The sequence below is a fragment of the Mixophyes fleayi genome, chromosome 5 (genome assembly GCF_038048845.1).
Source record: "Mixophyes fleayi isolate aMixFle1 chromosome 5, aMixFle1.hap1, whole genome shotgun sequence".
In the NCBI taxonomy this organism is placed as follows: domain Eukaryota; kingdom Metazoa; phylum Chordata; class Amphibia; order Anura; family Limnodynastidae; genus Mixophyes; species Mixophyes fleayi.
The window spans coordinates 55,070,649-55,088,257 of record NC_134406.1 but is presented as its reverse complement, the minus strand read 5'-3'; the positions used below and the strand labels follow the sequence as shown (position 1 = coordinate 55,088,257).

The window sequence follows — 17,609 nt, the reverse complement described above, 5'->3', positions numbered from 1 at the left end:
GTGTTATAAATATAAAAGCAATCGGGTACTGCTATTCAGCTGGATGGCGATAGTAATCTTATACCAATGATATGACAGATAAGTACGTAGCTAAGGATAGTTAAAACTGTTGTTGTGCCATGTGTGTTAGTATAAGGCACTTGATTAGAAAGGTGTATTAGCGATGATATTGAATACAGGATAATTATAATTTTAACTATCCTTAGCTACGATTGGTGGATAGATTCCAGCCCACCGCTATGGGACCAATCACGTTTGACATACACGCCCACTGACTGCTATATAGGGATACTTCCCCATAGGCGATCTAACTATCCCTGAGGAAGCCATTATTGGCGAAACGCGTAGGATACCAGCACAGTCATACTTTTGACTTCACATGCTGTCACGGATACCAGCACAGTCATATTCTTGACTTTATAGGCTGTCACATCAGAGCGGAGAGTACACTCTCTTCATTTAGCCGCATGCGCGGATTGACATTGGAAGTTTACCCAGCTGCGGCCGCGGCTTGACATCACTTCCGCCGACACACGATCGCCTCACCGGGAGTATCTCATCACCGCGGGACATTCAAGACAGGAGAGAGTCCATCACTTCACCCGGGATCGGGTAAGTCCCCTCTCATCCGGCATTCATTGGAAGTGGAAAACTATTCCATTTGGAGTCTAACGACAACTGCATCAGTGCAGTACACCATGTCCTCGCTAATAACATTTGGGTCAGTCTATGCAGGATGTACCTATGGTTACCACACGCAGTGAATTTTAAAACAGATGTAAGATTGCCTCACTGTTTACACTGACATTACTGCCTGTACAGTACTTCAATATAAGATCATTTATACTTTGCATTCAACTACAGTTTGGACAAGTTTGTCGATCACAGCAATATCTATACCTACCAGGGACTACACTGTGCATAGACACAAGGCCCATATGGAATAATACTTACCGATCCAATAAACTGTGAACATCGACTCCTCCCTATTGGGACCTCATATCTTTATACAGATTGATGTCCAAAATACATCATATTTTTATCATATGTGACGATTGAACTCTTTACTATTAGAGACCGCATACTGATCTATATCTATTGGCACCAGCATTAACGTCTGATCTATGCCAGTCAACAGGTATATATTTGCACCCTGTTTACTTTGCATACTGAATTACAGTCTGTTATCTTGCTATTGACCACTCACATGCACTTTGCATTCATCGTTGTTTATTTTGACTTCAGTGATACTTTGTGGCAATTGAACTCTTTCTACTATCAGAGTTTATTTATGTACTTATCTGTCATATCATTGGTATAAGATTACTATCGCCATCCAGCTGAATAGCAGTACCCGATTGCTTTTATATTTATAACACTGTCTGCTATTTGTGGCACTGGACTTTCCAACCCACTTGTACTAATAAAGTGGTTTGCTACACCTATACTCTATTTGTTATTTTTGGCGCCACGAGAATCTTCAGCATATCCCAATACGTTACTTAGAGGGTGGAAGCCTACCACTCAATCCTCTCGAGGCAGCCTATCACCTCCACATACCCAAAGGAAGCGCAGGCCCCAAACCCACCTCTATACCAAGATACTACAACAGGATGGAAGGATAGGTGGGGAAATGGACAATTATGCAATAGTATATATATTAATCAAATGCTCAATAGCATACTTGCCAACGTTTATTACCTCAGGCGGCAAGAGCAGGAGGGGTGTGGTGATGTGATCGCATTACCACGGCCCCAACCATTGCTATGTATTGCCAGACTGACGGCACTGCACAGAGGTGGCGAGGCCTGATGATGCAAATCTCATCATGAAGCCAAGCCTACCCTGGGATCCCGGAGGGTGGCTGCTCTTCCGGAACTCTAGGAGGACTCCCTGAAATTCATCTCGGACATTCCGGGAGAGTAGTAAACATGCTTAATCATTGTCTAAACTCAGAGTAACTGTTTTATTCACATAGATTTAACTAGCGAATAATACTGCATTGTACCAACATGAATTTACACACCTAGTTGAACTAAACAAAGGAACAGAATAAGCCATGTGGAAAATAATTGTGACTAAAACAGTATTACTCTGCATCGAGAATCTCTCAGTCCACTTATTATCAGGCTTGTGGAGTTCAATATAATTGACATCTATACTAATAAGTCGGACGGATTCTGGTCGTTCAAAGCTCGATATATGATACCCCAATCATTAATTACAGGGGGAAAGCCACATACTACATATTGAATATCTCCCATTTGCTCACCTCATTGAAATATTTCGCTTTCAAGGAATGAAATCCTTTATTAAAGATACATAATAAAAGTTAGATTATATTTTATCATAGTTATTGTGTGTGACCAAATGTGGATTGATAAATCAGATCCTATAGGATATGCCCATATCAGCAGCTAAGGAGTGTCTTCTTATTTAGTGATTACTGTACCTACTACAAGTGTACCCAAGTACTTGTTAAATAATTTTCAGATCAATTGCTAAATTAATAAGAGTATAATTAAAAGCCAACAAAAAAACAATACATTTTCTGTGCAGAAATTTTCTGAATTAATTTATTAACAATTGTTATATAGTGCTTACATATTACACAGTGCTTTACAGAGAATATTTAGTCATTCAAATCAACCCATGTCCCCAGTAGAGTTTACAATCCATGAATCAATGTACCTCACCACATGGAGACACACAATAATAGGTTTAATTTGTCAAAAGCCAATTAACCTAAACGTGCATCTTTGGATTGTAGGAGGGAACCAGAGCACCCAGAGGAAACCCACGCAAACCAGGGGAGAACATACAAACTACTCACAGATAGGCCCCTGGTCAGAATCGCTGTCACAAAGGCAAAGAGTGCAGCCATAACTTGAACATTACTTTAAGGAGCTAGATAGGGTTCTAGAACTCAATCTTGAACACGTCTATCAAACAGATTACAAATCCAGCTGAATCGCACCAGAAAACAGTTCTTTTGCATCCATGCACCACTTAAACCAATTATATTAGTGCAATAAGACCCCAAATGTTTGTTAAATAAATGTACATGCTGGTACACGCTACCCTCTCTGGTTAACACTAGCATTTAAAAGGAGTTAACACACCAAGCAATATTTCTGTTCTTAAAAAGCTTATGGATTCGTTAGAGTAAGGATAAACTTATTACATTTTAGATTTAATATAAAATAAAGACACAGGGCTTTGGATACAATAAAAACATATCAAACGACATACAAAATAAATGCAACAACCGTTCGGAAAAATAAAAAGGGATAAAAGTTACAGAAAATAGAAGTGTTACATAGGATTGTATATTCTGTATGCCAGGGGAACAGCAGAAGTAAAATAGCTTTCAATTAGACTGAACCCCAAAAGACGGGACATCCAGGATAGTTTTACAAGGGTTTTTAAAATCCACATTCTGTGATTTCACAGAGAGGACGTCATTTCCTAAGCTAACCAAAGCTTACACATCTTTTCTTTTAAGCTCCAAGAGCCCTACTCCCCACACTACCTTGCTAATTGACAAGACTAACAACTTTAAACAAAAATATGCCCCCATCTTTACAAGAACCTTGATTTATATAGTTATCCTAAATTTATGGCAGGAATGAAATTGGGTTTTCAGAAATCACAGACTTGGTAACTCTGCCTGGTCTACGACATGTGCTAAACTGGCTTCTTGATACCATGTGTGCCCTCCGAAGTACCTTCGCCCTTGGGATTACTACCACAGTCTAAAGCAATTTATCAAAGGGGAAATCATTTATTTACAGTCATCTCTTTATTTTATATATTTGTGGTTACTCCCCGACAGTTACTGTTGCAGTTTTGCTTTTTTCTCGTTACGATATCTCATGATCATAGTGGTGATTTAATTTAGTAAATTGTACAAGTGAAAGCAAAACCCATTCAAGGGAATTCACTCACCACCACTGACTTTTCACCCAAATTTCATGCATTTGATTTCTACATTTTGTGGTGGGGGAAATGCATCCACTTACGGTATTCAGCCCAGTTGGGTCAAAACATGAAAGGTTATTTTTCTTGTACATTAAATGAAATGCATCAAAAATACAAGCTAGTGTGAGCCCTAAATGCAATAAGATCAGAGTCATATAGTTGATTACTGCTGTCACTTAGCATTGGTTTGTGTGAATAAACGCACACAACTCATTGGAAACCAAACTTCCAAACCATGGCATATTGGAATTGGATATCCCCTCCTCCTCCCCTCTTATGTTGTTGTTATTCAAAGAATCTGGAACATACCGTATGGAATATATGACATAATAAATAAATTGGCAAAATCAGTCTTCAAGATCTGGGAGTATTGGGCCCATTCATGATAACTTCCAATTACCAGTGACAATCGAATAACCCTCTTTCTCTTAAAAAATGGCCAGCTCGTCACACCAAGGGGTTCGATTAGATCAAAGGGACGTTGGGTCTCTAGTGAATACCAGAAGATTTGTTAGACTCTGTGCCTCTATTAAACATGGATTGATGAAGTCCAAAGTCTTTAGTAATAGTTTTTGTAACTTTTCCCAGCCCGATGAGTATCGACAACACTTTTTTCTGAGGTCCTCTGAAATCTTCTTTGATTGTAGCATGGCATGCGTACACAAACCTGTGTGGTGAAGACTGTGCTGTGAAGTCTTTGGTATAGAACACGCAGGTTTAAGTTTTTTTAAATAGGACAGGGCCACCCAAAATCTGGATTTCCATCCAATTGATTAACACTCCTTACTAACTATCCAGCAAAGAAATGTAATGTTGAACCAGTTTGACAAATAAATGAATGAAAAATTATATTCTTCTGTTTGTTAATTGATTTATCGGGTTCTCTATCTATTTTTATGCACTAAATGAAGTTCTGAAAACGGCTGTGTATTGCAAGTTGAATATACATGAGTCGCCTGATGTGTTTATACTTATCTAAATATATCCACTATGCTCCGTCACTACTCTACAGCAGGTTGCTATGTTAAGATGTAGGTGCTTCCCTAACAAAACTAGGAGTGGCTGACATCTAGGTAGACTTAATTTGGAGATATGTACATTGCGGATTGGTTGATTCATACACTGAGACAAAGCAAGTGATAACAGAGTAACTCAATTTTAGCTATTTTTCACCTGTATAACATTCCATCCGTACAATGTGCTAAAAATGTGGGAGGCATTGCAGTGGTCTAATGGAGTGGGAAGAGAATACTTTATTTTCTAACACAGCTATAGTGGAATGTCAGGTTAACATTAAAAAATGTATTATGCCTTTATTGTTTATTATGAAAATTTTAATTGGGGAATTAGTTGTCCTTTAAGTGCTTTTGATAAGAATATAAACATTAATGTGGTTTTCAAATAGCAATATGCTTTGTCTGAGTCTTCAAGTGTAATTAACATAGAAGTTGTTTACTCGACATTATGCAGATTATAAAAAGAAATAATATATTAAATAGGCATCTGGGCAAAGTAGCAGGTTATAGATCGTGCCAGTGGTACAATAAGTATGTCTATAACTTCATCTCTACTTCGATTAGCAGCAAATCAATATAAAAGGTAACAAAAGTCCTGGATATAATAATTGAAAAGACAAATCATGGAAACTTACATGTAACTATACTAACCTCCTGCAGATATGGTATATGCACCATATTCAAGAGGCTGACATAACCTGTATGTAATAAAGGGATAACATATCCAACAAACACACTAAAGTTTGCAGTGGCCGAAGGTGCATGGCTTATAGAACTGGGGGCAAGGCCACAGCTTAATGGGAGGTGGTTGAAACGATTGGAGGAAACTCCAAATTCACTAAATTTCTTGTAGAAAAGGGTGTTGTAAATGTTATATAACAGAAGTTCTAGGCTGTCCAAGGTCAGGTTTCCTGCAAAACCCTTGAATTCTGCTCACATCTGACTTTGGTATAGTTTACTGCATAGTGGTGAAAATCTAAAGGCACAAAATCCTGTATTAAAGGTTTTTAAAGGTTGTTCATCTCTTATCACAAATAGACCAGTAATTAAACATATCTGAAGGATTCCATAATCCACCTGAGAGACGCATTCATGGTGTGAAGAAGAAAAAACACAAAATACAATTTGAGATCAGTATTGTGTTTGAAGACAGGTAGTGTGAGCTTGGCAGCACCAAATTTGTAATGGTACAGTACAGCACCCCATAAATGGACTGAGGTCTTAACATCTTTATAGCCTGTAGCCCTGTCCCATACACTTTTACACGAAACATTCTCTATCTTCTGAAATCCAATCATAGAGCCAGCGTTGCCGAGTGAAGGTGGTGGGGAGAGTGGGGGAGGGATACTAATTATCAGGGCCCGGACATGCCAGGCCCGCACTGTAGACCATCAATTCTTTTTTTTTATTCTTTTTACATTTTTTGTTATATTTTTTTTTTTTGTTTCCCTGCAAGGGGGAAGGGTTGTTGGGCCGGTAATTGGTCGTCTGGTGGTCCAGTGGGAATGCCGTGCAGCCTATGCGGCCACATCCCATACCACTCACTGCAGCCTCATCATTCATTCATAGAATATTGTACTACAGCTTGTAGTACAATAGTTTAAGAATAAATACCCCTGCAATGAGTAGTATGGGATGTAGCTGCCTATGCACAGACCGCATAGATTGCATGGCATCTCTGTTGTGGCTATATCCCGTTCATCCTGTGACATCACCAGGTCATGTGGCTGCAGCAGTCACCTGGTACGCAGTCTTGGAGGCTGCTGGAAACCTTACTGTTCTTGTGCAGTGGAGAAAAAGGTAAGAAGAAAGGGTGACGTTTTGGGGAGGTGGCATGTGTGCTTAAAGAATGCGGACCGAGGGGGGGGGGGGGGCACATGTACTTAAAGAATGTGGGAAGAGGGGGAGGGGCGGGGGGGGGGGGGGGACACCTGTGCTTAAAAAAGGTGGGTAGAGGGGGGAGGCACGTGTGCTTAAAGAAGGTGGGTAGAGGGGGGGAGGCACGTGTGCTTAAAGAAGGTGGGTAGAGGGGGGGAGGCACGTGTGCTTAAAGAAGGTGGGTAGAGGGGGGGAGGCACGTGTGCTTAAAGAAGGTGGGTAGAGGGGGGGAGGCACGTGTGCTTAAAGAATGTGGGTAGAGGGGGGGAGGCACGTGTGCTTAAAGAATGTGGGTAGAGGGGGGGTCATGTGTGCTTAAAGAACTGTGAGCAAAGCTGCTAGGCAGAGGGGGGGCGCGTGTGAGCAAAGATAGACATGCCCCAAGTGATGCACAGACACGCCCCCAATGGTATGGTCACACCTTCAGTGGCTGTGCATGAGTTTACATACCAGTCACCTATAGGGGGGGCCCACAAAGTTGCTGTACAAAATTCCTCTTGGCGGCCCTGCATAGAGCGGATATAATGGCACTATCCCCTCAGTTCAAATGTAACAAACACACTACACTGTGAAGGAAAAGAGCCATCCTTCAGCCTTGCTACGCCTAGACACAGACCTACTGTGCAGAATGTGGCACTGGGTGCAGGATAAAACAAATTTAAAAAACTCTTTATTATAACATTGCTTCTTGGCCCATACGTTTCAATGTAACAGTAAAATTAACCTGTTATGAAAGGTAATCCACACTTTCAGGGTTTTTTTTCTCCCTATTGGTGGGATTTGGGTTTCAAGTCACTTGCTGATATAATTAGACTTCCAGAAAATCAGAATACCAAGAAAATGTTTTACTAGATTAAGAAACTATGGGATTATATTAAATCATGTATGATTGATTACCAAGATGTAGGTAGACTTTCCGCACTGTAGAAGTTTGCTAAAGATAAAGTAAGAATCTCTTAATTCTATGAGCTGATGCGCGACACAGATCTGAAGAAATGCTAGGAGCTGACAGGGCCTATTTCAGGGGTCGTGATATTACAAAATATGTGAAGAGAGGCATACATATGAGGGGTCAATGAACAAAGGTCTTACGACATACATTGTATCTACTTTTCTGGCTAAGTGTACAATTAATATTGAAAACAATAAAACATGTGGTTCGTTTCTGCCAAAAGATTAAGAGACTAAAATAATCTATTTATGGGTAAGACTATTTACCTATACCTGTACTCATGTATTTTTTCAAAGCTAAACACTATCATTTTTTTATTTGTTAATTAAGGAAACTTAATATTGTTAACAAGGTCTGTAGGTTATTTTAAAGAAGAAGCTAATTTTGAATACCTTGTTAATCTGAAGTTGGAATCACACATGCTGCTTAAACACAAAAAGTAAGAATGTCCTGCTACAGCTCAGTATTCCCTTTGCAAAACCTGTGTGCAGGACAGAGAAGTATGGCTGCCACTACAAAGCACGGTCGGTTGGTCTCTCTCATAATTATATATATTATATATATATATATATATAAATAACCAAGTTATGTAAGCAAATAAAGATGGAAATGGCTGATTGATTCAATATATGACCTGGAATCCAAGTGTATGCTAATACAAGTAAATGGCATGGCAGAGTCTTACATTTATTACTGGCGTTGCTGTATTGCTCTTACAGTGTTAATGGATAACTTTGGTCTCTCATGTACTATTTTTATTCTCTCCCAAAGGATTTTTGTAATCATTGACAAATTGATATCAACTAATAAATTTCTTTCATTAATGTGCAGAATACAATTCTGAAAGAAAGGGGTTCTGAAAGAGGCTTTGACACAGTAAATGTGACCAGTGAAGAACACAACATAGCACTATAAGTTAATTTATATTGCCACACTAGCACTTTCCTCACATAAAATTTCTTGCATCACTTGCAGCTTTTTTTTTTTTTTACATTCTTCCGCCTTCAGTCGAAAATTTCTCACTCAATAACGTGCAACAAGACAACAGGTGACTTGATACAATGTTGTGTATGCAGTAGGTGCAACTTAATAAAGCTGTAGCATATTGCAACTGTGTCAGACTGTAGGATCAACAATTGTAAGAGCAGCTGGTCCAAAACCATCCATTGCTTACAGGTCATGCCACTTGTTTGACTCAATTTGCCATGCCACAAAACTGTTACGTGTAGTCTAGCACTAATAAGTCTGCACTTTTGCATAAAACACATTTTGGGTGATCCGAGCCAAACTACACAATAGATGAGACTACAAATATTTTTAGTTTAACAAGTCAAGTACCTTGCTTTGCAAACAGACAGAAAATTGGAAGCTTGCAGAGGGACTATATGCACAAGAAACCGCTAATGCATCTATTTTAGGGGGAGAAACTGAAGGTAACAAACTATAATCTTTGGTAATCTAGCCATGCCAAGGATCAGTAACCGGTACAACAAAAATTGAGGCACCCATGGAGCGCTTTTATAGAGACTTGGGGCTAGATTTACTAAGCTGCGAGTTTGAAAAAGTGGGGATGTTGCCTATAGCAACCATATTCTAGCTGTCATTTTGCAGAAAGTACTAAATAAATGACAGCTAGAATCGGATTGGTTGCTATAGGCAACATCCCCACTTTTTCAAACCCGCAGCTTAGTAAATCTAGCCCTTAGTCTAGAATTATGTTGTTACGAAGTCTCTCTAAAAGGGCTTGTGCACACAGGGTTAATATTCCACATTCGACGTGTGTTTTAAAACCTAGCAAAGGGGCTTTAAAGCCGATGGTCAAAAAAATATAAGCAAATTGACTTTTACTTAAGACTCACTGACAAGCGTTTGCTTGGCTTTTCATAGCTTTAACAGTGCTAGCAGTGTCACCCACAATACAAAATAATGGAGTTCTATAGTAGAACTTATTAAGGTAATAGTACACAATGCTGCAGGGAGGCTACAAGGACAACCTACAAGGTTTTCTAAGTTTTTCACCAGTGCATACAAGCCTAAGTGAATCAAGGATACTATGTGCCGTAAAACTGATACACACATATCGTCAAGCCTGATTACTCATTCAAACTATTCAGACTGGCCACAATAGAGCACATTCTGTCTCAGTAGCTGCTGGAAAAAAAAAAAAAGTTGTTGTAAGCGGTAAAGAAAGTTCAAAACAGGATATTATTTCTCAAGGTCTCTTGAGCTTTCAATTTAGCAGACATCCATGCTTAAAGGGGTTGTACACCAAAACAGTTTAATTATTTAACATATTTAGATAAATATGAGCTACTTGCTAGAATTAATTACAAGGATATTGTGTTAAATGTGTCCAATACAGACATGTATGCATATTACATTCACTTGTGCAATATAACTATAGAATCCTTTATTAATAAGCATTGCATCTATAATATCAATGGTATGGCAAATTACAAGGATATTAAAAGTCACAGTGGAGTCATGTGACCATATAAAAGACCTGAACATGCAGGCCAAGTACATCAAGCCTATGGGGACTTTGTGTCATCACATGTCAAATTCAGCACACACTCACATGTTAAAAGCACATTCCCACTGCCATGAAATGTGTAACATCAGGCCGAACATGGTACTTGCTACACATGTGTCACACTATCCCGTGACAGTCAGAAACATGCTACGATTGTTTCCGTCTCATGTTAAAGAATCTTACACTTGCAGCCAAATAATTGAGTGCCAATGTAACCTGTGTAGCCATAAACAGACCACAGAACTCCAAGGTTGTTTCACTATATTCTATTCAGTATCATACATTAGTTCCTTTTTTTTACATCAGAGACACAAATATGTGGGATACAGGAGTTCTGTAATTTTTTTTTATTTTGTGTTTAACATTTGGTATATAGTGTTTGTGTGAGTTATTCCCACACAAATAATGTTTCTGTAGATATTCTCAAAATTACAGCTTTTCCCAACAAAATGACAGCATTAACCCTAAAATCACTTCTGAATTTTCTAGGGTGCGTAGTTTCAAATCTATATGATTTGGATGGTCAAAGACTTTTGGTGGCTACTTTTGCCATACTCTGAACATGGACAATAGTTTATTTTTTGTTGCATATGTCAATTTCCAGCAAGCGTTTCCTTAGAGATCTACTTCTAGTCAGGTATGCATGTCACCAGTTTATATCAGTATAGCTTGTAAAATGGCTTGTTACCTTAGGCTTCCCCAAATCTCTGACACCAAAATGGCTACAAACTGGTCCTTCTGACTAGCCAGACTCTCAGGGAAGACGGCTGCATGTGATAATACAGGGAATGTGTGAGGATAAATCACAAGCCGATATCAACCGCTTCCATACACCCCATCCCACCCAAGGGCTAAGTGGAGGGCATGTTAAGTTAGTGTGCACTATATTAACTGAAATTAATAAAAAAAAAGTTAGGAGTCATCAGTTCTTTTTAAGGCACATTGGCTATGTGGGATTTGTTCAGCTTCGGGTTACATGTTGATAGACCGATCAAATTAATTCTTGCATCCAGTGCTTAGCTGATACATCAGTAAAATAAACTCTTACAGTCAATTGCTAAGTAAGGCTACATCACTGTGGTGAGGACTGTGCTGCTGCCATAGCCAAATATTAGTTGCAGTTATAAAAGTTTTTTTTTTTTTTAAAACTCACAATCCATTATTACTTGTAAAGCTTGTGACAGCAAATTTAAGTTATTATTAAAATGATTTCTGCTCACAACTGTACTATTTAGAAGTTAGAGAAAACTATTACTACATGACCTCTTTACTAATTATTTACTGGTATGAGCAGGTTACTTTAACAAGGTGTAACAACAACATATACTGTAACTGCATGGGGGTTCTCTGCAACAAACATCGCTATGGTTACACAGTCCTAAATGCTGAAAAAAATATTTAAACACAAGATACAAATCCATACACTGAAAACTACACCAGACAAGAGATTTTACTCATCCTCACAAGTTCACACTTTCTAATATAGTAACCGGTTTACATTTTGTTAAGAAATATTTTCAGCCATATGCAACTATCTCGAATGACAAAAATGCAAGTGTTTTAGTCTCACAGGGACACCTAATTATGTTTTTTTTTAGAATCAAATATTTTACCTTAGAAGGGGGGAAGAGAGAGCGAGATATATATATATATATATATATATATATATATATATATATATATATATATATATATATATATATATATATATATATATATATATATATATATATACACACACACACACACACACACACAAGCAGGAAAACTGGGAATTATTATCGAACGCACGCTGCTCACTCTTTATACCACAGCTTAGAACATAGGCATTATAGCAAGAGTGGTATTATAAAGATGGGGACATGCAGTCCATCTATATAACTTGAGTGTATTCACTTAAGACTACAGGCGGTTACACTAAAGATACCCTCCTTATTTGTTACAGCCTATATTCATCCTTTACATGTCTGCATGAAGCTTCCCTGTTGTGTTGGACTTTAACAGGGAATAAGTGTAACAGATCAGGTTGATTTTGTGGAATTCAAACCTGCAGGCATCACAATGGCGATGTGGAGGTAGACATGTATGTATGTCTGCTCACTATGTATATCCTATGAAGAGAACACATGAATTACAGCAAGATTCAGATTAGTGTCTCTAACCAATTGTCTACGCTAGGAAACAACTTATATCCGTTATATCTATAGAAAAAAAAATGTCTACAAAGCTGACTAATGAGTGTGTGTGTGGGGATGGGGGGGGGGGGGATTTAGACTGTAAGCTCAAATGGGGCAGGGACTGAAGTAAGGGAGTTTTCTGTACAGCGCAGCAGAATTAGTGGCACTATAAAAAATAGCTGCGGATGATGATGATTATGATGAAGATACATAGAAGATGCATAGGGAAGATGCATAGGGAACAATGATCCCTCTTCAAGCCATCCTAAATGCTGCCGATATACTGATCTTCCTCTCTCACAAATCTACATCTGCTGCAGCATTTTGTAAATTCCTATACTGAATCCCTAAAGAATTCCCTTCATACATCTCAAAACTCATATCAAAATACTCTCCCTCCCGCCCTCTTATTTCTACCTCTGACGTGTGCCTTGTCTCATCTCTGGTAACCACCTCGCACTCCTGCCTACAAGACTTCTCCTATATCTATACAATCTCAAAATATAATATACACACTATTAGATACCAGTGTGGGTATTATGCTATGTGGTAACTACCAGTCCACTTTAAATTACTTCTGGATTTATCTCCTTACTGACATGTTTGTGATATATCTCAGTTTGGTACGTGAATGTTGTCTTTTGAGTATCACGTTTTTCACAGCACAGCAGCAAAAATCAGGCTTTCCCACAGCCTTCAAATCTCTTTATACACTCTCCGAAAACCCATCTCTTTTATTAGAGCTTCCCTTATCCCCGATGAAAATACTATTCACACTAATACACCATCACAGCTGTCCCAATCTCCACTCCATTTATTTTAAGAGGATCCTATATAGTAAAATTATTTGATTAAGCTGATGCTTACCTCTGAGTATAACTTTAAACAATATCAACATGGTAAACTAAGTTTCATAAATAAATGATGATTAAAAAAAAAAGTTGTTCCTGCACACCAACGTATTACATGATTCTACTAGCGTAATAAAAAATAAAAATCAACACACTACTAAAAACATGTAACTGCCAAATACATATGGGTATTATTTTCTAACTTTGAGATTTCTCTACAATTCTAAGGTGTTCTAGTTTTCTGGTCCATGGAATTGTTGCATAAAACTATACCCAAGACAGTCAGTAGCAAGAATATACCTACCAAATTAAGGTGACTGTGTTCATTTTTTACCATCAGTAGAAAGACTCTTTGTTGAACAAAAGCAGTTTTCCGCTCTTCATTAAGGTTATTAGACTGACTGTCCAAGCAGGCAATATTGCTGTGCCTGCCTTTCAATCAGGCTTGGAGGGTCTGTATTGCTGTCTGGCTGTATTGATCACAGAAATAACAACAAACAGAAACACTGATCTCCCGAGGGACTATCTGAGCTTATTTTACAACACAATGCTGTTCAATCAGACATGATTCTGGTAGCAACATCCTTCTACAAATCATAGTGATCACAGCACTATCAAATGACTAACCAAACACTGAAAACTGTGTGGTTAAGTTTCACACATCTAAGTGCAATTTCTAAAAGATTCTAACTTTCTAAAATATAAATACATCTTAGAAATGCATGAAAAAAATGTCTTATGTTCTTGTAATGGAGTCTACAGCAACAACATATGGACAAATATTAAATGTGCATAGTCAGTGTAAAAGCATAGATACCATTTCCGCGTATCTTTTTTTCAATCAAATTAAAAGGCATTTTATACAGCAAACTCATGACAGACCAGACAAATAAAGCTGCCCGATAATGTAAAATGAATTCCACCATGGATATTGATCGGCTGCCATACAAATCTAATACAAGCATGTCTGTTATTCAGAAGCAAAGATACATTCTTAGTACAGACAGACAACCGTTTGTAAAAATGATCGTGCTTCTACAAATACATAAAAATAGATAATTATACAGCCAATGAAACATTGAAGGGTATATTTACTAAATTTCGGGTTTGAAAAAGTGAAGGTGTTGCCTATAGCAACCAATCAGATTCTAGTTATCATTTATTTAGTACATTCTACAAATAGCTTGAATCTGATTGGTTGCTATAGGCAACATCACCACTTTTTCAAACCTGCAGTTTAGTAAATATACGCCTGAGTCACAATAGAAGGCAGATTGTTAAAAAGGAAAAAAGTATCCACTGCACACTTTTTATTCTGTACCAATATTTCAGTTCATAACCAAGAATACAACAGACAGCACTTAAATGAAACGGTCAAAACAGGTCAACAGATGCACAAGTAGATGAAAGGTGAACTTCTGTATATTTTTACTACTTAAGCTAAATTACTACACCACATCCCATGTAAAAATGGATACTCACAAGTTCTGCATTTAAACTCAGATAGTCTTGGCTAATGTCCGTCTTTCTGCACAATTCAATGTTAGATGTACAGTTAAAAGTCTCACTATTATATGCCACCTGTTGCGTGTCACCACTTGCAGTCTCTACAGTTCTCATCATTCCTATCATGTTTGTAGATTTATGGTGACTACCACTATTTTTGTAGACTGCATCCCTTTTACATAGCCATCTACCTTGCTGTGTTTGTAGAGCCACACTCCTGTCATGTGTTCAGTCTGTTGCTATCTACCTTCTTATTACAATAAATCCCCAATACTGCAGTCCGCTGTCACCCTCCAGAGTGCTGTTGTGTCACCGGTCCAATCTGCCTCTATTACCCTTCCATTATTACAAATCGTTACTAGATTTATTCACCTATGACTCGAATACAATCCACTCCAAAACCGATGTCATCTACTACTTCACCCAACTCCCACACACATATACTGCTGTCACTTGTCCAGTCTGCTGCTGTCTCTCTGCTTAGAAATGTCTAGTCATCTGTCAACCCCAGTACACCACACTGCGTTCACCTATCCTGTGTGCTCCTGTCTCCCCACCTTACTACGGACTGTTTCATATATTGCTGTCTCACAGCCTTATTACTTTATGCCCCCTATACTGCTGTAATATGACCACATACTGAGGTTACCTGGCAAGATTGCTACTGTCTCCCACCTCTTATTACTATCTGTCCCCCACATTACTGTAACTTATAACAAGAGGCCCATAGACTACGGTCTTCTGCCTAGTCTTCAGATGTCTGTCCCACATAGTGCTGTCACTTGTTCCCGTCCAATCTGCAACTGTCTGTCCCACATAGTGCTGTCACTTGTCCCCATCCAGTCAGCAACTGTCTGTCCCACATAGTGCTGTCACTTGTCCCCATCCAGTCTGCAACTGTCTGTCCCACATAGTGCTGTCACTTGTCCCCATCCAGTCTGCAACTGTCTGTCCCACATAGTGCTGTCACTTGTCCCTATCCAGTCAGCAACTGTCTGTCCCACATAGTGCTGTCACTTGTCCCCATCCAGTCACCAACTGTCTGTCCCACATAGTGCTGTCACTTGTCCCCATCCAGTCTGCAACTGTCTGTCCCACATTGTGCTGTCACTTGTCCCCATCCAGTCTGCAACTGTCTGTCCCACATTGTGCTGTCACTTGTCCCCATCCAGTCAGCAGCTGTCTGTCACATAGTTCTGTCACTTGTCTCATGTCCAGTCTGCTGCTGTTTGTCACATAGTGTTGTCACTTGTCCCCATCCAGTCTGCAGCAGTCTGTCACTTGTCCAGTCTGCTGATGTATGTCCAACATACTGCTGTCACTTGTCTCCTTCCCAGTCTTCTGATGTCTGTCCCACATAGTGCTGTCACTTGCCTCTGTCCAGTCAGCAGCTGTCTGTCACATATACTGCTGTCACTTGTCCCCATCCAGTCAGCAGCTGTCTGTTACATAGTGCTGTCACTTGTCCCCATCCAGTCAGCAGCTGTCACATTGTGCTGTCACTTGTCCCGTCTGTCACATAGTGCTGTCACTTGTCCCCATCCAGTCTGCAGCTGTCTGTCCCACATACTGCTGTCAATTATCACTCCATAGCCCATTATGCAGTTACTTCATTAAGCTGCAGCTGGCTCTGTCCTCCTATTGTCTGCGCCTCATATTGCTGTCACCTATCACCACATACTGCTGTCACTGTCCAGTCAGCTGCCGTCTTCCTCCACTTATTGCTGCCCGTCACCTATCTCTCGAGTCTACAGGTTTTTGTTTTTGCGAGACCCCAGCATGGCTCCCTGCCAAGCTTCCCCTCCAGGTGCTTCTGCCCCCAGGTTCGCATCTTACCTTTGGGATCATGGTTATCTCCGGCCGGGCTACTCGTTTATCCGCACAGCATTATAACTACATGAAGAAGCCCTCGCCCATAGATCAGGACCCTGCCTGGCCCCGTATATCCGCGGCCTCCGGTAGCTTTGCAGTCTGACCCACCCCTACCCTCCGGCCGCCTCCGGAAGAGCCGCCATGTTGTGACTGGAGGGTGGAGGGAGAGTATAATAACATGCATGCAGAGCAGGGTGAACTGTAGATTGGGCGGAGCTAGTGTGTCAGCGCCAACCTACAAGCTGCACTGTCCCGCCCATCATACACGGAGCCCCGCCCCCGTAACCCACGGTTTATATCACATCTCCATGATCATCATAACAAAGGAGGTTCCCCTCGCTCAGTCATTAATAATACACGTGACGTCTCGCTCGCTTCCTATTGGGGGTCACTGACAGAGGATAGGTTCGCTGTCTCCATAACTGGGAAGGAATAAGACCTGCTCAGCAGCTAGACCGACGCTCCCCAATCACATCGCGCACACCTTATACTGTGTATGTAAATACAGCAGCATTACCTGTGAGCAGTCGGATGTGACCTAACAGCAGCTAGACCGATGCTCCCCAGTCACATCGCGCATACCTTATACTGTGTATGTAAATACAGCAGCATTACCTGTGAGCAGTCGGATGTGACCTAACAGAAGCTAGACCGACGCTTCCCAGTCACATCGCGCATACCTTATACTGCGTATGTAAATACAGCAGCATTACCTGTGAGCAGTCGGATGTGACCTAACAGAAGCTAGACCGACACTTCCCAGTCACATCGCGCATACCTTCTACTGCGTATGTAAATACAGCAGTATTACCTGTGAGCAGTCGGATGTGACCTAACAGCAGC

General features: G+C 39.8%; 1 protein-coding gene across 2 annotated transcripts in view; it reads right to left on the bottom strand.

The window, feature by feature from the left end:
• Positions 1-16,924, bottom strand: part of SNX13 (sorting nexin 13) — an 89,626-nt gene extending 72,702 nt beyond the window's left edge. For both annotated transcript variants that reach the window (XM_075212213.1, XM_075212214.1), the window contains exon 1: positions 16,731-16,924. In XM_075212213.1, the coding sequence (XP_075068314.1) occupies positions 16,731-16,742 (12 nt within the window). In that variant the 5' untranslated portion in view covers positions 16,743-16,924. The remainder of the gene's footprint in view (positions 1-16,730) is intronic.
• Positions 16,925-17,609: the final 685 nt, after the last annotated feature.